Consider the following 21,468-nt stretch of genomic DNA (forward strand, 5'->3'; position numbering starts at 1 on the left):
CCTCGTCACCGCGGCATGTACAATTAACCGCCAGCGCCACCATCTCTCCGGCGTTGCCGAACATGTTTTTATTTCGCTGAACCGTATCATGACCCCCCAATTAAATCTAATTCATATGAACAGATTTAATTCTATCAGACGTTTTAACGAAAGCAACTTAAAACTAACATTGATTACAAAATTTCACGTACAAATAACCTTACAACTAATAGGAAAATATTTATTACAAACTAATTGGTTAAGCCTTCGACATCTTTATAACGCTTGAGGTTAATAATATTCTGACATGAATGTTCCCTACCCATAGAATCACCAATGACATACGAGTTAGGACCGTTGTGCTTCAAAACATAAAAGGGGCCGGTAAACAAAAGAAAGAATTTTTTAATGGTTCGATCGTCGGCAGAAGACTGGGCATGAGATCTAACCAGCACCCAAATTTTTATAAAAATCCGCAAAAGTGTCGCTAATTTATGGCAGCAGATCTATAAGATTACTTTTCTTTTCACTAGATATAGGAACTGGTCCAATATAACTTTGTTTAGCAGTGAATATTATACGATCTTTTCCAGATTTCCTTTTAAAATCAACATTTTTAAATTCCTCCGAAGTTTGAAGTGATATTTTATAAAAAAGAGTTCCTATCTTCCTTTTAGTTTTCTATTTACATTATTGATTATTTCATTTCTATTTACAAGTGGCCCCTAAACATATTGGAAAATGCAAGAAAATCACTCTGCCTCATTTCCCGGACAACAAAAGGTTTTTTCTTTCCACATTGCCGCACCAACTACACCCAATCATGGGGGTGTTCTATTGGCAAGCAATGTTTTTTCTTTCTTTTTTCAATAATGCTGTGGTCGGAATCGCACTCCATGTGCGTATGCCCTGACACTAAAAATTTGTGATCGATTGTTAATAAATTTTCAGAGTCTTGTAAAGCTTTCATGCACATTGCAGCAACATAGCTATTCTTGTTTTGTACGGCACACGTATCGGAGTACATTGTTAAATGTTTTACACTACTAGGTAAATCGTTTATAATATAAAAATAAAGGCAAGAACTGATATCATCACCGCCCCTTTTTGCTACCGTCTCATGCCACATATAGCAGAACGCCTGGCCATCATCACAATCATGAACCGTCAAGTTGTACGTCCATAATTGCCTTTTATAAAATGCCAAAGAGGTTTGAACAAAAGGGGTTGGCAAGCATTGTTGCATATCAAACGTTATGGTTTTCATGGTAGGATCATCTTTTGAAAGCTCCTTATCGGTAGATTTGGCTTGAAAGGCAAAATCAGCTTCGTCATGATGTTGCTTTAATTTTTCCTTTAGTTCATTCTCGTTTTCGTTTAACTTAATCTTCATGTTAAGTTGATCGCAATTTTGATACGTATCCTTTTTGGGTTGTTTAATCTTTATTTGTAAAGAGTTGAACTCCCGTTCATATATGAACCGCGATACGGGATGTTCAGGATATTTAAGTTTATATTCAGCATAGAGGTCGCACAATGTTATATGGGAAGGTAAATATCTTTGTTAAGAGTCTTTTCTTGTGTAGTGACTTTCATAGGTCGGAATGGATATGAGCACGAACATTCTCAATATCTGCTTCGGTTCGTTTATTGACTGGTGCACTCTTTCTCGACTATCGAGTGGTACTATTCCTGACTTTGCAGCTAATTTCTTTTTAACAACGGTATCGATGAATCTAGCTGTTTCATCAAGTAGCCATAAAACAGGCTTTACAGGTTGGTATGTTTTTTCCATTAAGCTATAAATGATACATAACGGTATTTTGTCTGTTATGTCCTTTGGTGTTTAAAGTTGTTCTAACTCTTGATACGGCCTTATTTTTAACTTCCAGCAAACCTGCAATATATGAAACCCTTCTGTTGTAGTCGCCAATGTTCCAGTAATCTTCAAAAACTTGTTTTCTATCTTCTTCAGATATGTTCTTTTGGCAGTTATTTCTACATCTCCCTAAAGGCCTCATAACATGCGTAGATACATTTTTACCTTTGGCAGTTGTGTATTGACGTCCTAAGTTCCGATTAAGCTGCCTTTCTTTTCGAACAATTCTCGTTTCCCCTTTTAATATACCCTTCTTATTTCGGGCAGCTCTTGATCTACTAGAAAAACTTTCTAGGTCTTTTTACGGTATTTTGATCTTCTTCTTGATTAGATTCTAACTGTCGTTTTATTTTTTTTTTCTTAGGGACACTTTCAGATTCTGATTCTGATGAATTAAATGTAAAATCTGGGTCTGATATAGAATCGTCAGAGTCTCCAAAATGGTAAAATTCAATAGCGTTTTGAATGTCAGCAGGTATAGATGGAGCCTCACTGGATACTAAAATAAAACAGAATTTAAAAAAAAATAAAGAGTGTACCAAAAAATGTTTTTGTAAATAGAATCTTATTTACCTGTACTTATTATGTCAGAATCAGGATCTCTTTTATTAATAGTTGTGTCCTTTACATCCATATTAATAAACGGAGAATGCAGTTCCAGCGGGGTAGTAGATTCACTGCAGTCTGAAAAGGATAATTCTAGGTAATCCTTTGTTTTTATTTTTAATTTAACTAACTAAACAGTAAATAATAATAAGTAAGTTTTAAAATATGGCCACTTATGAAAAAATGTTACCTATAATGGATATTTATGCAACAAGTGTGTAAAGTAAGCCATTTTTTACGAATGTACAATGTGTGACAGAATGTGTGTGACAATCACATGAGTAAAAACAGAGTCCTTTGTCAAAACTGTCAAATTTACTTTACGCACTAGTGCGTAAAAAAATTATTTGTTTATAAGTTTCTTACCTTTATTGAAAGTCGGTTCTGCATGGTTCATCATCACAGTGCTTAAATCTTCTTGGTCTCAAGAAAATGGTTCTGATGGTAGATTCTGTAGCACAATAATCTTGTCTGGAGAATCTGGAGAATTTGTCAGTAGATCCTTATGTTCTAAAAAAAAAAATACCAATTAAAAACTAGAATTAGCTTATCGAAGTAGTCTAGGAGCATATAAATCCAAGCAAATTTAGGATACAAATGACAAAATATTAACCTTAAATTGTTGCTAAACTCTTTAGTATTTTTTAAATAAAAACAATATCTTTATATTCTCATGAACCAACAAAACTTTAGAAGCTTACCTTTATTTGTATTGGTTACATGTTGACAGACATGTTGCTGTTCACCATACTCATTATTTTGTTAACTCTAGAGCCCATTTTACACTAATAAACAATAATTTCTCGTTTTCCTATGTTTATACAGCACTAAAATTATTGCACTATAGTCTAACCTCACTTTCAATTTAAATGCGAGAAATGATTTATGTCACAATTTTATTTAAACTTTTGCCTGTAAAATGATATATGTCAGACATAATACTTTTTTCCCAAACAGGTGTTAAATATTTTGCTGTGAAATAAGCCGTATGTTTGACTTAAATCCTTTTTCACGCGTAACTGCAAAAAAACAAAATGCATTTGTAGTATGTCTGACAACGAGCATTTTACACGATAAAAATGTAACTTATCTCATTAGACATTGAAAATGATGGACTTACGCGTGTATAATGACTTGGTTCGTTATTCCCATACGTAAAGGAGGGTTTTTAAATTCGGCTTCTGACATAAACCAGTTTTGACAAAAAAATGACATAACACCTTTTTCACATGCACCCGCGAATTAATTATTAATTGCCATTATGGCAAAGCAATGAGTCCATATCATTTTTTAAAAATGCTTCTGAAAATAAAAATTTTGGAGCGTCTCCTTCGGAAAGAAGTAAAAGCCTCACTTTAACACAGGAGATGGAAGAACCGCAGAAGTTATTTCTGAACATTTTTGTTTGACTGAAAATTTAAATTTTGGTGTGTAATACTTTTTAACTTACTACTATGTTTTGATAAAGTGTTCACATCAATTTAAGTCCAATCCTGTTTTTTTACTTTTTCTGCAAAAGCACTTTTAGACTGCAACAGCAAATGTCAACTGATATATTTTTCATTCTTCATATCCTAGTCTTCTTTTTCTTTTTATAGTTCCTATTAGTTTTGGGTGTTGGATATCATATATGCTATCTTAACGTTGGTCACTGCAGCCCAGAACAACTCAGTTGCGCTCATACCAAACCATGATCTAAGGTTTTTTAACCATGAGATTCGTGTTGTACCCACACTTCGTTTTCCTAGTACCTATCCTTGCAAGATATGCTGCAATAAGTAAAGTCTTTTTTCATTTCTCATTACTTATTCCAAATATTAGAGCTCTTGTTCCTTTATAGTATTAAGCACTTATTTTTCCTTGCCAATTGTGCTCAGAACCTCGATATTCGTTGTCCGTGGTATTTTCAATATTTTGCGATATAACCATAGCTCGAATGCTTTCAATTTCCTCATTGTGGCTCCAGTAAGTGTCCATGCTTCTATCCTGTAAAGCAGGATGGAGAATACGTAACAGCGATGGCTTGTGAACAGGATTACTTTTTTTGTCGGTTTAAACTAGTTGGCGGAATGCCCGTTTTTGTTAAATCCAGTTTATGTTTAATAATACATTTTATTAAAACAGTACATATGGTTTTTATTTTTATTCTTAATTAATTTATAAACATTTCACATTATATTTGGAATCAAATTTCGACATGTCACAGATCTTAGCACACAAAACTCGACATGTAGAAATTTAAATCCTAATTTATAAAAAAACAAGCTGTTAGATTTTTAGGCATACACTTATTGGAGTATCATACTTAAGACGTTAATCATACATTAATTTTTATGTTGTTAGGAGTAATATTAAAACCATAATCGGTTTTTTGCTAATTGTGTAAAAAACTTTATGCTAGACTTGTCGGCTTTTGCATTTAGAGGCCTGAAATGTAGAATAGTATTTACTGGCATTGTTGCTAGGCTGTTATTTATAGTAAAGATACTGGTCAATCTAAATTATTTTTTATATGTGGATTTACACAATTATTCAGTAAATATTTTATCTCACGTGTCACCATTTATTAAATCTCTCATCAAGTCCAAGTCCATCAGATAAAAAACGACAATTAACACCGAATTGATTTTAGTGTCTGCCGGCTTTAACCTAATTTCAAGTCTGGTCCAAATAAAATCAAAACAAACAAAACGCAATGCCAAACCGCCCATTAAAATTTTCGTACAGGTTTGGCCACATTTAAGTTTTGATAAAACCCCAAAAAAGTACTTAAGAATTTCAAGGTTACGGTTATTTTTTCTTTTTTACATGTGTTTTGATTGAAGGTGCCCTTTTTAGGCAGGTAATTATCGAAAAAATTAAGTTTTTAGGAACCTTGATGAAATGACGAGAAGCAGTTTGTTACGTTATGATACGTTTTTGAGTAGTGACGAATCTTGACTGGTTTTGCCAGTAGCAGTAAATCAAGTTTATATACTATCGCACCATATACTTATCTTTCGTATAATTTAAACCTTATTAAGCCGATTTTGAGATGCATTTATCTCATAAGATTTATCACGTTTAAGTACTACAATTTACAGCAAAAAGCTTGATTATATCTTTAATCAACCGCGCAGCTATAATTTGTATTCTTCATCTTGCCTGCTAAGTCGCTTAATTATTTTAATGTTTTTTTTTTAGATTTTCAGTGGTCCCAATGTACGTTGTTTCGAAAAACACCATGAAAATGGTTTCCAATGGACACATCACCTCCGTATCTAAGAACGAACCGAAAATGACCGTTACAGCAGGAGACCAGTCCTTCCAATGTACCCCAGCAGTCAGAATGGTACTGGAAAAACCTTTGATCATTAACAGCTTGAAGAGCAATATTTTATTTCCTTCTGAGGTACAAATTGTTCACGAAAATGCTAGAATTCCCATCAAGATTGGTGCTGTCATAGCTCCCGTACTGCCTGATACTTATGTGTCGGAAGAAACTCCAATATCTGTAAAGGTAAGTCATCTGCATTCAGTCAGTTAACATTTTATCAAGTTAGTAGTTTAAGGATGATTACATTATATACCCACTATGTTTCTATCTTTCTTGTAGCAGTTACACATTTATTGACTGATTTATTATATCTCCAACAAGGTAAGGTTTTGCTAATCTCTGATACTGTTGTTCGATATTGCTCTTTGCACTGGATCTAATTAAAAAAAGATGTTCGCTAAATATAAAAGCCACTTTCATACCTTTTTTTGTGATCCTTCATATTAGTTAATGTGGTTCTCCAGTAGGCATAAGTTTCTTTAGTAAACTAATACAAAGCACTTAAAAGTTTTCACTCACAGTGGGTCTTCGAGTGTTTTCTCATCGTGTCACTTGGATTGAGTTTTAGTATTTTGACAGTCCATGATATGGAGGGATTTTTTAATAGCTCATCCTGAAATAGCGTCAGTAGCAAATATTTGTAGCGTAGACCCCTGGATCATACTCATAGAAGGATGGTTTAAGAGAAAGAGTCAGTATATAAATAAATTGAGTGAAGACACCAAGTTTTAATTAAAAGAGGTGAATATTGCACGAAGACGAGACAGAGGAGATTAAGACAGTGGACATACTTCTCCAGCAAGAAGAATTATGAAGCCTCCAGTTGTTATGGTAAAGAAAAAAAGGGCATAATTTTTAAATCCTATTAAGATGATAAGGGAAAAAGTCTATCGTTAAAATTGTGGGCTATTACAAGAAACAGGAAAAACTTTAAGTGATACCCGGCAGAACCAAAGATGGTAAGCGACAAAGATGGCATAAAAGAGAAAAATGCACTAGAAGAAAGTAAGGTAAGGAAAAACAGGGGAGATAGATAATAAACGTTCATAGGAAAATTCGGGCTCGGAGTTTTCCACTAACAGGAAGATTTGGAATAATCAGTATCATTGGTATGACATTTATTGATATTAAACGATTCCTGAAGGATCTGTGCAACAAGGGATATTACGAGCTTGTCTGGACTTAACTTCTATGCAGAAGGACTTAGAACAATCACCCACTCAAGTTACAAAACACGACTTTACAAGTTGCAAACATGGGATATGGTATAGATGTATGTAATATATGTACGTCCTAAAAAAACAAAACATTAAGAGCATTTGTGTGCAGAGGCTGTGCTACTAATAAGACTATAAGGAATTTACTTGGCATATCTTCTAATGTAATCAATTATATTAAAGGAACTCCTTTAAAGCTTTTAAAGAATCAGTTGCAACAAATTTGTTGTAACGTTTTTACCGTTCGGTAGGTGTGAATTAAATATTCGATTGCACAAAAGTAGTTAATTAATTTATTTACACATTTACACTACTAAACACGATCACTTACGACTACCAGAAATATTGATTTTTACCGTATTTATTTACAACTATTTAAATCTCGCGGCAATATTTTAAATTTTCCTTTACTGAACTGTCAATTGAATTCCGTCGGCTATGCGGCTCCTTATACAGTGACCGTATAAGTTCCGCATAAATTCGATAAAAGTTAGAGACATGATTTTTTGAGAAAACGCTCGGACCCGTCGATTTTTATTTTAAGTTGCGCATTATTTCACATAAATTTTTGTATACCGGGTGGAACAAAAGAAAAGATATGACGTCATCGGTCATTTTTTTAAATGGAATGCTATATTTTTTATTGCATTTATGAAATATAGGCGAAATTCCAAGTAAGTTTCGTGTAACACACCTTAGCTCAAAACTCAACTGTTTCAGAAATATTTACATTTAACCAACAAGAAAGCAAGTAAGTACGTCTATTTACAAATTAAGATAAAATGGAGGATAACATGTTATAAACTGTGAAAACTGATATTAATGTATCAAGGGTGCAAACTGATCCCCATTTACTTCTTGGCAGAAAGCAAGACGGTTTACAAACTCATGTAAAACACTATCAATTATTTCGGGTGATATACGTTTAATTACATATCTAATTCTATTTTTCAAATCTTCTAGGTTGTTTGGCTTCTCAATATAAACTTTACTTTTCAGGTATCCCCATAGAAAATAGTCGCAGTGATTTAGGTCTGGTGACCTGGCCGGCCACTCTATTGGCCCTCTTCGTCCTATCCATCTTCCTAGGAACACGGACGGAGAGGAATTACGGACATCTCGAAAGAAATGTGACGGTGCGTTTTTTTGCTGAAACCACAAATTATTTGTCGGGACAGCAGGGTCTTGTTCGTCTGGGTATAGGGCAGCCCAAGCAGGGATAAGATCTTCTTGAGGAAAATTCAAATAGCGTTGTCCTGTTAAGTTTTCTTCGAGAAATTAATGCCCTATTACTTTATTTTCCACGATACCAGCCCAAACATTATTAGATTTATGGTACTGTGATACAATAAGCCTCAGTTGCCCAGTGTCGATTTGACACTGACCAGTACCGACAATTTTGCCGATTTACAACACCGTTTAAACAAAAAGTTGCTTCATCCGAAAACAAAACTCGTAACACAAATTGATGGTTTATTGCAAATGTTCATCATTTGCTCGCAAAATTGGTTTCTTCAATCAGGATCGTCCTCATTTAATTCGCGTATTAGTCTAATTTTATCAGGGTGGTATTCATTTGCTTTTAAGATGCGTCTTACTGACGTTCCGGCTATATTATTATCAACTGAAATTTGTGAAGTTGCATTTTCTTCGACGGAGAGCAGAACGTTTAATTTTGTTTCTTCAGAAATTTTTGGACGACCTGATCCTGGCAAATCCCTAACATGACCTGAAGTTATGAATTTGTGCTCTGTTCTACTAACTGTTGACTGAGAAATAGGATGGTTTGGGTTTTTGGCATTAAACAGTTCACTTACTTCTTTTTACGTGCGCACTCGATCCCCGTACCTTAGCATCATCAAAATTTCAATTCGTGGGTTTCCGTTAAATTAGGCATAATTTATTCTGATAAAAACTATTCATTTTCGAACTGACAGTGACATTCGAAAATGGAGATTCTTTACAAGTGCAACCATGGAAATAAAAATAATTGGCAGTGTTTATAACATTATTTTTATCCTTGATTTTACCTTCATTTGTAAATAGACGTAGTTATTTGTTTTCTTGAAACTTGCTTGGAATTTCGCCTATATTTCATAAATGCAATAAAAAATATAGCATTCTATTTAAAAAAATGACCGATGACGTCATATCTTTTTTTGTTCCACCCTGTATACAAGAATTTATGTGAAATAATGTGCAACTTAAAATAAAAATCGACGGGTCCGAGCGTTTTCTCAAAAAATTATGTCTCTAATTTTTATCGAATTTATGCGGAACTTTAGGCGGTCACTGTACACTCGGCAGAACGCTGATTCGGAAGATTTTCGCTCTCGAGACGTCGTATGATGTGCCACTTGTGTCATTCTGAAATGATGGAGAATCAGCTGGTTTCTTAATGTTGTAATATCGTTACAATATAATTCTACAGCCAAAAATGAAATGACAAGGAAACTGTAACACTGTAATGTATGATCAAGTCAACATCACTGCAAAGTGATATCAACCAGTGCATCAATAAAATTAACATTAACAGTTGATCACAATAATCATAAGACTATGTACGAAATAAAGGATGCAGTAAATGCATTTTTTGTATTGTTCACTTTCTGAGTTTAAGATCTGTTGAGGATCCCTTGGACAAATAGAGCTGATTAGGTGATTTTAGGCTGAATTTCATTTTTTACACTAAGAACCAGTATTATTTGCCAATATATGAACCGATATATTGGCAAATTCTCAAATTACCATAGCAGAGATGGCAAATGACTATGCGACGATGGGTAAAACCCATGCGCATTGTCAAAGAGCCATATACGAGGTCAGTACATAAATAAAGGAACGGGAGATCACAGGGCTTATTACAAGTAAGGAGAGAGATAAGATAGGGTAGAGCAAATGAGGAAAAGGAGGAATGGATAAGCAAGACAAAATATAAGAGAATCAGGCATTAAACGGTAGTGCTTGGAAGTAGGAATGAAACAGCTGAACCTAACAAAGAAGTGATAACTGATAACCGAGCATAGATATTTTGGTGGCTATTTAGAGCGTTCAAGAGTTAAGGAGTCATCGTTATGCTAATGAATAGAGAATGAAGAGATCATTGAACACGTTAAGATAGGCTGTAACTTGGATTTAAGAGTTAATAGTAAGATCAGATCTATTGAACAAAGGAAGAGTTTGATTTTTTAATTCAAAGCCAAAAACGGGAAAGCGATCAGGGAGAAAATTGTCTATTTCAATAAATCAGCGAAATTGCTTGATATATATTAATGTTAACCCCTCCATACCATGACATTTTAACTTAATACACTGCATAACACTGAGTTACAAGCTATTCTTACTTATCTAGATGAAGCATCTTCTTTAAGGCCTATATCCTAAATACTTTATGCTGTTGTTTCCAATAGTTCTAGGTGGCGTTCTTCGTTTAGCCTGCTGAAAACTGATAGTAAATGCTATTGTTTATGATGACTACTAAAATATTTTTTTTTTTTTTTTAATGGTAAACACAAGCACAAGAGGAAAGTCCAATGTCACTCTTGGAGTGGTGCTTGCGCGAAGATATTTGTGGGCATTTATCTTAAATCGCTGTAGGTTGTATGCGTCGCGAAATATGTGAGGTGGAAGCCCGTTCCACAAAGAAGATGTTCTCCAGATGAATGAGTCCCGATACAGCGACGTCCTTGGGGTAGGCAGGTGGACTCGATGTTGATGAGCCGCAACTGCTAGACGCGTCCTTCTTGCCGGAACAGTCCTGGGTGGAATCAGGCCTGCCAGCTCAGAGGAGCACTTACCGTGATAATAACGGTAGAATAAACAGAGATCAGCCACCTTTCTCTTGTGCTCCAGACTATCCAGACTCTTTGTCAGTTCTGGTTTGTCGATAAGACAAATAGCTCTCTTCTGTATAGAATCTAGCAGCTTTAAACTATGCTTGGGTGCAGAGCTCCAGACATGCGAGCAATACTCGAGGGAAGGGCGTATTTGAGCCTTATAAAGAGTCAGCAGCTGTTGTAGTGTGCTGTGTATAGAGTTTTTTCATTTTGAAAAGCACTCCGAGTTTTTTGGAAGCTGCCCTGGCGATTTCGGCAACGTGGTCATGCCAGGACTTACTGTTGGTGACTTCGACTCCTAGAAGATGTAAAGATGATTTCATTGGCAATGTTTTCCCTGCCATAACCAGCTCCGGGCCACCAAGGTTAGTCTTCATCGTAAATACTGCAGCCTGCGTTTTTTTAGCGTTAAAATTGACCAGATTGTTACCGCCCCACTCCAAGATTGCTCTAATATCGTTGTTGGTTGAAGCTACTTGTTGCTGCCTAGGATTCTGAGAAGTTGCGGCTGTCGTTGGTTTGGCGGACTTAAATGTGGAAATAAGTGTGCTATCGTCCGCAAAGCTGTAGATTGGATTGACAGTGGTTTCTAGCAAATCGTTGATATATATCAAGAAAAGGGTGGGGGATAGAATGCATCCTTGAGGGACCCCAGCGTTAATGTTAAATTTGTCGGAGAGGTGTCCATCGACGGCTACTTGGATTGTTCGTTGTTCAAGAAAACTTTTGATCCAATTCAATAATGAGTTTTGTATGCCGATTGAGGAGACCTTGGTTAGTAGTCCCTCATGCCACACTCTGTCAAATGCCTTGGAAATGTCAAGAGCGACTGAGCGGGACTCGCCGTGCTTCTCCATGGCCTCCGTCCACAAGTGTGTGACGTAGGCCAGAAGATCGCCGGTGGATCTAAGCTTTCGGAAGCCGTATTGATGATCGCTGATTAGTCCAGATGATTCTAGATATCTTAACAGTTGTTAGTTGACTGCTTTCTCCATAATCTTCGATATTACTGGAACTAGTGCAATCGGGCGGTAATTGGAGGGCATCGTCTTCTTACCCTTTTTGGGTACAGCTTGCACTTGAGCAGTTTTCCAGCTTGTTGGAAATGAGCCCTGCTTATACGATGCCGTGAACAGTCTACATAAGGGAGGAGTCAATTCGTCTGCACAATGTTTTAGTACTAGGACTGGAATTCCATCGGGTCCAGAAGCTTTGTTGGTGTCTACGCTTTTAAGAATTTTATTTATAATTCGTTGGGGAAACGAAATTTCTCCCATCGATGAATTCACCCTAGGGGTGGCAAGGCCGACTTAGCAGATCCTTGACTAACGGCTTTCGATACCGACCAGAAAGATCTTGTTCCATTTGGGCAGTTTAGCAATTTGTTTTTGATCCTGTTGTTGTGACTCTCTTTGCATTCATCAATAATTCGCTTGCACCTATTTCTGGAGGTTAAAAAGTTCCTCCAATTTTCGGTGGAAGGATGTTGACGCCATTTGCGATATGCTGCGTTTTTAATGTTTACTGCCTTTTTGCAATTCAGGTTGAACCATTGCTTGTTGTTTGATCTGCATTTAGTAGAAAAAGGGATATAATCTTCCATTCCTGCCAAGATCGTCTCTGTAATTTCGTTGACACATTCTGGGATGTTATTGGTTCTAAAGCAGACTTTGACTTTGATTTTGGTCACCTACTGGAACTAAGTTTCTCCCATAAATTCCACATTTTATTATATGGTCTATAAGCACCTGTAAAACTTTGATACTGCTAGCAATTACAACTGTATCGTCGGCATAACTATGTATATTTGTACTCTATCGCTTATATTATTACTTTCACTAATATTACTAAGAGCCTTTCTAAGTAAATTGCCCGTGAACGCATTACATAAAGTGATAATAGTATAAATCCTTGCCATATACTTCTCTATTTACTGAAAACCTTTACGGTTACAAACCTTGCTAACTGGAATAAATAAATGGTTGTTAATGTAGCTATATAAGTAAATCCTGCAATATTTTATTTATTTTTTGATACATGTGATTTTTTATATGGTGCAACAAACACTAAATTAACTTACAAATTTTAGATAGTTTACGCTGTGCCAACCAAGCCAATTAAAATTACCATCACTATCGAAGAGGCTAAGGGTGATAAAACTGAAAAACCATTAGCCCCTAATCTCGAAGAGCGTTTTCCTGATGTTTCAATTAAACCTGAATCAACACCCAAACCTACTCAAAAACCTGGTAAGTAGTAAGTTTTGATATATAACCATAATCTTCTAAATTATTGTTTTTTCTTTAGATGATGCCAATACAGGGCCATTTGGAGCACTAAAACCTCAACCAGACTACGTGAACAATGCGGACGCACAGATAGCGGTTGAACAAGAAGCTGTTGTGGTTGAAAGTGAAGCTGAGTTACCTCCCAAGAATGTGACCGTAATCGATTTTCCACAACAGGAAGCTGAGCCCCACTTGGAACAAATTGATGAAGACGATGACGAGTTAGGTATGATGGAACCATTTAGATGCAGTAGCATCGCCTATCATAAATAAATTAGGTAAAGAGTGATCGGGCAAGAAAGGATCCTTGGCATTGATTGGGATAAAACATTATAAGGATAAGACTTAGCATATATGTATAGTTCTACATATTCATTACGATCACATAACCACAAAGAAATTAGTTTTATAATAGAATTTTACAAATCAAAATTAACTAGCTTATAAAGAGCACCTTGTAATTTATTAAACGCTTTCCTAAAATCAAAATATATGACAACCTGGCACCTGGTATCATTGCCTTGGCGATTTCTTGGATAAGGATTGCGGTAGTAGATCTAACTTCAAAAAGGCCAAGCTTGCGGTAAAATAATTATATTTTTGATTAAAGAAAGCCCTATAATACATAAGAAATACAACTAAAATATATTTCAAAGTATACAATACTTTAAAAAGACTTAAAGAGCAAGATGATAGGCATCTCATCAAAACGTAGATCCAATGATTTTACTACAGCAGTCTTTGTAATCATGTCAAGAATGACAAAGCTTATCTTGAAAATCAATATTACTGTTATAAGCATATTTTGTTATTTTAATGTAGCCAAAGATAAAAATTATATTAGTTAAATTGCAATCAAGAGATAACAGACATTTAAAAAGATTTTCAGAATTTAAGTGATGAAAAATATACAGTATTACCAAAATAAAATGAAACTTGAGAAGAAACTTTAACTGCATATTTATACCAATTCATGCATTAAAAAACATTTTGTAGACAAAATACTTCTGGATTCATACTGTGATAGATTGCTACTCGTAGTTGCAGTTGCTGTACAGGAAACCTAGTTATACAGACCGATGTCTTAGCGCGCTATTGCATAACCATTTAATTCAAAAAAATATATGCTGTAAACTCATTAGTCCACATAAAGGTCTCGTTTTTTAAAGAGGAATCTCTTGACTTCCAGTTCACATAGCAGTAATCATTGAAAATTATTTCTTTTTCTAAAACAGGCTCCATTGAGAAACAAAGATCCCTTAAAATGGGGCTGGATCCCCTTTTGGATCCAGATATGACCAAAAATATTATGGTTTGTGTACCTTATAATGGAAATGAACGAATCTTAGAAATATTTTTGAGATACCAAGACAAAAATCCGATTTTCTTACATATCTAGTAGTAGTACTAAGAATCAGGGAGCTAGATCTCGGCAAGTAAGCCTAGAAAGTCTCTCTTCGCGAACCCCAGAATCACCTACCCTTACCCCTCCACTCTCAATGCACGGTCTTCACTGAGTCGGCCCGTCCTTTTAATAAAAGCTTGCATGTTGTCCCAGACGAGACCTTTAAGATCTTCTCGTTGGAGTGTCGTTACTCCAAAAATTTCCCTTCCCAGACGATTTTACCTATCGCAAATCCCTAATATGTGGTATGAAGCTTCCTCGCATGTACCGCAATTCGGACACAGCGGACTCTTGCTTATACTAAGAAGGTGTAGATGCCTGTATAGGCAGTTATGTCTAGTTAGGATTCCCATCAAGTCTTTTATTCCCTGTCGGCTCTTTATTAGCAATCGCCTTCCTTAAGAGCAGTCATGATCAGCTATCAACTTCTTAGCCTGTCTACCTCATTCTATCCTTCTCCAATCCTTCCTTCATTTTCTCAAGCACAATAATTATTAAGTTCCTGGGAAATTTGTTATTTACTGAGGTGGAGACACGGGTCGGGACCTACGAAGGGGCTAACGAAACCTTGTCTTATTAGTTCGTTATTTCGTTCATTTCCCTCAACACCCTGGTGTCCTGAGACCCACCTAATTCTCAGTTCTTTATATGTTGCCAGTCTTTCTAGTGCGTCTTTGCACTCGCGGACTAGCGCTGAGCTGATCCTGGGTTTTTGGATCGCCTTGAGGGTACCTTGATTATCAGAGTAGATACAAATACCCTCGTTACCTTCTAATACTTCCCATTTGTTTGTTTACAAACACCTCCGGTTGGAAAACTGTCGTGTATTTCCCTAGTGAAAAAGATTTCGCTGTGTTCGTGTCCATCCTGTACACTCTGGCTCCGGCTGACTAGGTGCTTTTCATGCATGACCGATCTGTGTACCAGTCTGTTATATACCTGTCTATTAGACTTTCTATAGTCTTTATTAGAAATTAAGTCAGGCTTATTGACCTAAAGGGCTTTGGTTGGCGGTAGTCTTTCTAGCCTAATTTTGGGATAAAGACCACATCTGCCACCCACCATGCTAATGGAACATGCCGCATTGCAATGCTGGCCTCGAGAACTCTCTTTAAAAAGGGAGTGCAATTTTTGAGGCCTACCTACAGCATCATAGGTGTAATTCCATCAGGCCCCGTATAGCCTTATATGGACTAAACTCACCCAAGGCTTCGTTTTTCATTATTTTTTTGACGAGGTTCCAGTCCAGCTTCGGCTCTTGTTCCCCGCCACAAAAGGCAACATTATCTTGATTATTACTTTAGGAAACTGAGTTACCTTTCTTCAAGCGTCCTATCTCAGTTTTCCTGTCAGAGCCCAGTAGCTTTAGAAGACGAGATTCTATCTCTCCAGAGAACTTGCGCCAACAGTCTCATGTCCGACTTCGGACTTCATTTTTGACTTCATTTTTCAAAGTCTTTCAAGTATACATCCTAATTCTCTTGAGTTCCTCCTTTGAGAGCGATAAGATCAGCTTAAGTGTTTTTTTTATAACGGTCCAGAATGTTATTTCACCAGGGGAATCTCTTGCTGCTAACTCTCCTGAGAGAACATACTGTCTCATAAGAATTCATAGTTATACTGTTTAGCCTAATATATCTAAATTATAAAATCCAATCTAGGATAAAATACCCTTTGAAACTCCAAGTTTATAATAAATTCTATGCAGCCATGGTAAAAAGTACTTAGAAGAAACTGATAGGAGAATTAAGATCGATTGGTAGTACGAAGTACAACAATGGGCAAGCCTTAAGAATAACGTGACTTCCATAATCGCGGAACACCATCATAAAACAGATAATTTACAAGGCAGACAGACTTTTTACAAAAGATTTGGTACTTTAAGATCACTACTTTGTACAGCAACTTGCAAAAAAATACTGCAAGGCTACACAATAAAAGTGAACAGCACCTCTTAAAGGCCGTTCTATAATTCTCTCATCCAATACTCGGAATAGTCCATGAAAGAGCAAGACACCCATTTCTAAAACAGTCTGAAATTGTCAAGGCTAACCAAATGGCTAGACTCACTTACCGCAGCGGTCATGGAACCGCTATAAATAAACTATGCCCTGCTCTAGAGGAATGTGAGTTGTATCAAAGAAAAATGGCAAGCAAAACAACATTGCTTTTAACCTAGCAAGCCAAGTTAGACAAGAAAAAAAGTAGTCTGAGGAAGCCGACAGGATGGTCGGCAAGTAGGTATAGGGGTTATATTGCTGGAGAGCGTTTAAGTTGAATATATTTAAATAAAAGTCGTATGGTTGTATAGGTCTATTTCTTCTGTAATCAAAATCTTAAGTTCTTATTTTGACAAATTCCTTTAGACTAGACCCCACATATTATCTTGTTAAAATTTGGCGAATGCACTAGGCAAATATTATTATTGGCAAAAAAGTGGCGAATAATGCCTGTAATTTTTAATTACCTGTTAGATTAAAAAGTGACCTGAATAAAAGTTGTTCAGTAAATTACTCCCTACTCTTCCCCCTATATAAATTTTTTCTGGCATTTCTAATTTGGTTGCCATAAAGATCTAATTGAATTTTGATCGGAAAACGTGATTTTTTCATATTCACCTATTTTCAACTTAAAATAATGACAGTTAAAGCAAAACAAAAAAATCGCATTTTCTAAATATGACTTGTTAACATCGGAATAGTAAACAATGGAAACGTAGATCAGGAGTTCAGAAGGACCACCATTTTCTGCTATGCAAAGCGTCAGTCAATCCCTGAACCTGTCTATCTATAGCGTTATTTTATTAAAAAAGTTTTTTAGTCTTTATGGCTCGGATGTCAGCATTCATTTGGACAGTTAAATATTTTAAGTAATTAAGAAGGTTAAGGAAAACTTTGTTCTTTAAATGTCTGCACAATTCATCAACTTTTACAATCATTCTGCAAAAAGAAATTATATGAGGGGGTTAAAATATATTTTTTGACAATTAATATCTATTAAAAAAAAGGAACCCACAATATGTCCCCCTTCTATGGCCACAGAAACATTAACTTGTACGGGTCTCTGAGTATGAGCTCTTTGAAACCAGTGAGTATCATCAGCTAACCAATAATGATAATTATCTTTATTAAGAATGCTATTTAAATGAATAGCAGCTTCAACCGAGAAAATTATGTTTTTTGCAAAGTTATTATCAGTATAGTATCTTTCTGTCAAAATTATCTCCGTTTAACTTATACACCATCTTAGGGATGCAACTTCTTCGGAGACAAATTTTTCACTGACTGATGAGACATTAAAAGTTGTTGCTAATCCTCATTATTAAAATTTCAATCCCAAAACCAGAAATGATGAAAAATATTCATGCAGGTAAAAATGGGGGGAGTAATTTACTAAACAACTTTCATTAAGCTCATTTTTTCATATGGTAGGTATTTAAAGATTTTTCTGCCACTCTATATAATAAATCTTATAAGTAATGTTTTTGATAACAAACAATTTTTCTTTTTTAGTTAATAGGAACCCACCCCTAGTTCTAGCCCCAGCTGGTATAGTACAGTCCACTCAGCCAGAGGCTCACGTTGAGCCCTTCCACAACGATAAGGAGTCCTCCTATTTGGAAACATTAAGAGAACAAGCAAAAAAGAAAAAAATATAGATACAAATACTTTATTGATGTTAAGAATTTCATAATTGGTTTTTATTCTCCAAGAAAAAAATTATTCTAAAGGAAGTAAATTTTTAGATTTATGAGAATAAGAGTATTATTTTCTTTAGCATATGGTATTTTTTTGTTAATTGAAAAATGCCTCCCTTTTATTTTAGGTTTTTATAAAAAAAAATTATTCTATAAGCTGTGCCCAAAATAACTAGAGAAGGTACATTTAACATTGTACATTTAAGTGGTCTTAGATACTAAACCATCTTTTTACCTAAAAATGATAGTTCCAAAATGGCAGATGAACAAAAAAAATTTTAACGAAGTCCATATTAAAGGTATTTACGGTATATAGAAAAACAAAACAATATTATTAAATACGCAACTTAAAAAAATAAAATAAATAGAACTTTTGCATATATGGAGTCTCTATATAGCTGAATTCAAAACGATATCATTTTAAAGTTGACTTATTTGTACAGGGTGTTTCAGAACTATGGGATCAAACTTCTGGGGGTTGTTCAGTGCAATAGAAGAATCCATTTGAGTATAGGAACCCATGTCTGGGAATGCGTCACTACGTCACTACGACCCTAAGACCTAAATAGGATCTGCTGCATTTATTTTTACCTTTTGTGCATGATACCATAACAACAATCGTTTAAAATCAATTCTCAATGTCATGTTTAAAAATTTTATAGCTTACAATTTTTAAACATTTATTGCTAATGGAAAACTTTACCAATCAAGAATTGGTGGATATGCATTTGGCATATGGAGCAACAAACTGCAATGCACGAGCAGCATCGCGGTTGTATCATAAACGTTATCCTGAACGACAGCATCCTGGATACGAAAAGTTTATTGCGGTTCATCGGCGGCTCGCTGAGACAGGCATGTTTAAGACCAAGATGCATGATACTGGTGTTGCTCGAACCGTAAGAACGGTCGAATTTGAAGAAGAGGTGGTTCAGCGAGTTGCCGATGAACCATCAAATACCACACGTGACGTCGCTAAGAATATGAATACGAGTAACGCTTCTGTCTGGCGGATACTACACGTGTACTACAACTCCATCCTTACCACTTCCAGAAAGTTCAAGGTATGACTGCAGCCGATTATCATCCTAGAGTTCAATTTTGTCAATGGCTTCTGGATCATTGCACAACCAAATTTTTTACGATATGTTTTGTGGACCGATGAAGCCTCTTTCGCAAGAGACGGTATTTTTAATAGTAGGAATAGCCATGTTGGGAACGAAGAAAATCCTAATGCAATTTTTCCAAGAAAACATCATCTGTTGGTCTGTAAACGTATGGGCGGGCATTGTTTATGATTATTTAATTGGGCCATACCTTCTGCCGGAACGGTTAACAGGATCTATTTATCTGCGTTTCTTGAAGGAAGTTCTCCCAGAACTCCTTGAAAATGTTCCACTAAACGTTAGACAGCAAATCTGTTTTCAGCATGATGGAGCGCCGGTTCACTTTGCTGTACAAGTACGCGAGTATTTGGCTCAGCGGTTTGGGCACCGTTGGATTGCCAGAGGTGGAGCAGTTTCTTGGCGTCCTAGGTCACCCGATTTAACGTCGCTCGATTTTTTCTTGTGAAGACTTGTAAAGTCTTTAGTCTACGAAACTCCAGTAGAATCAGAGCTAGACTTAATTGGACGAATAACAGCAGTATTTGAAATCATTCAAAACGAGGATCAAATTTTTAGTGTAGTCCGGCGAAATCATGTGCGGTGTTTAAATCGGTGTATTGAGGTTGGAGGAAGACATTTTGAACAATTGTTGTGATGGTATCATATACAAAAGGTAAAAATAAATGCATCAGATCCTATTTAGGTAATTAATATTTTTTTTAAATTTAAACGCCGTAATGGCGTAGTGACACATTTCCGGATATGGGTTCCTATACTCAAATGCATTTTACTGTTGTACTTAACAACCCCTAGAAGTTTGATCCCATAGTTCTGAAACAACCTGTATATTTTTTTATTATAGCTTGGATGAATTTGGATCTCCAGCTATACAGAACAGATATACATACATATACAAATAAATATACATACAGGGTGACAATTTCAAGAGTAGCCATGGCTTATAATTTTTAAACCGTAAAAGATATAAAAAAATGCTTAAAACCGTTTCTATAGTAACAAGGGGGAACCAAAATGATGAATTTTTTAGGGATATACTATCATCCCCCTAACCCCCAGAGCCACCCCCTTAAAAATTTTAAATTGGAAGGGTAGTCCAGTGATACCTTGTTTGAAAGGTCTATTAATTCCCTATATTATGCGACCCTACTTATAATAATCAATGCATTTATTTTAGAGTTATGCCAATTTTAATATTTTATTAAAGGTTATTTAAGTGTTTTTTAATTTCTTATAAAATTAACATATTTTGAAAAAGTCATAAAATATTTAACATTTGAACATTAGTACAAATGGTTAAGAACTAGGAAAACACTCTGCAATATTACGTTTATTCTATTTTTAAAACAATAAAAATCTGCATTGAACTTTAATTATTTTATTAAATGCTCAAAGTGGCTTCCATCATTTTGCAAGCAAAAGTACAATCTGTTTTCAAACTCTTGACGAACATTTCTAAAAACTTCAGTTGTTAATAATCGGCACTCTTGTGTAATTCTTTGTTTTAGCTCCTCAATGGTGGCAGGCTGCGTTTTGAAAACGACCGATTTTAGGTGACCCCAAAGAAAAAAATCGAGAGGGGTGAGATCTGGCGATCTTGGCGGCCACTCAATAGGTCCTCTTCTACCAATCCATTGGTCTGGATAATGATTATCTAGCCACTCTCTAACAGGCAATACATAATGTGGTGGGGCCCCATCTTGTTGAAAATGCAATAAATTTTCATCAAGAACAAGATCTCCATTTTCATCCCTTTGGTTTTCCAATTCCGTTATTACTAAAGGCTCAACAGTTGTTTCTAACATTTCAGCATAAATTTCTCCATTTAGATTATCATCAATAAACAATGGCCCAATTATATTATTCCCTAGAATTCCGGCCCACACATTTATTTTTTGGGGATATTGGGTGTGCCCTTCCCTAAAAATATGGGGATTCTCATCACTCCAGTAACGGCAGTTTTGCTTATTAACGTTACCGTTTAAATAAAAAGTGCACTCGTCACTGAAACAAATGTTTTTTATAAAACATGGCTCATTTATTATTTTTTGGGTCATTAATTCACAAAATTCGATCCGCCTGTCTGGATCGTCATCACCAAGTTCTTGAACAATCTGTAGC

The 21,468-nt window shown here is 35.6% G+C and overlaps 1 protein-coding gene across 1 annotated transcript in view; it reads left to right on the forward strand.

The window, feature by feature from the left end:
• Positions 1-18,285, forward strand: part of LOC126745574 (uncharacterized) — a 61,441-nt gene extending 43,156 nt beyond the window's left edge. The window contains exons 3-6 of the mRNA XM_050453477.1: positions 5,648-5,963; positions 12,923-13,082; positions 13,141-13,347; positions 18,039-18,285. Of these exons, the coding sequence (XP_050309434.1) occupies positions 5,648-5,963; positions 12,923-13,082; positions 13,141-13,347; positions 18,039-18,184 (829 nt within the window). The 3' untranslated portion in view covers positions 18,185-18,285. The remainder of the gene's footprint in view (positions 1-5,647; positions 5,964-12,922; positions 13,083-13,140; positions 13,348-18,038) is intronic.
• Positions 18,286-21,468: the final 3,183 nt, after the last annotated feature.

This window comes from Anthonomus grandis, chromosome 16, assembly GCF_022605725.1.
Source record: "Anthonomus grandis grandis chromosome 16, icAntGran1.3, whole genome shotgun sequence".
Classification (NCBI taxonomy): domain Eukaryota; kingdom Metazoa; phylum Arthropoda; class Insecta; order Coleoptera; family Curculionidae; genus Anthonomus; species Anthonomus grandis.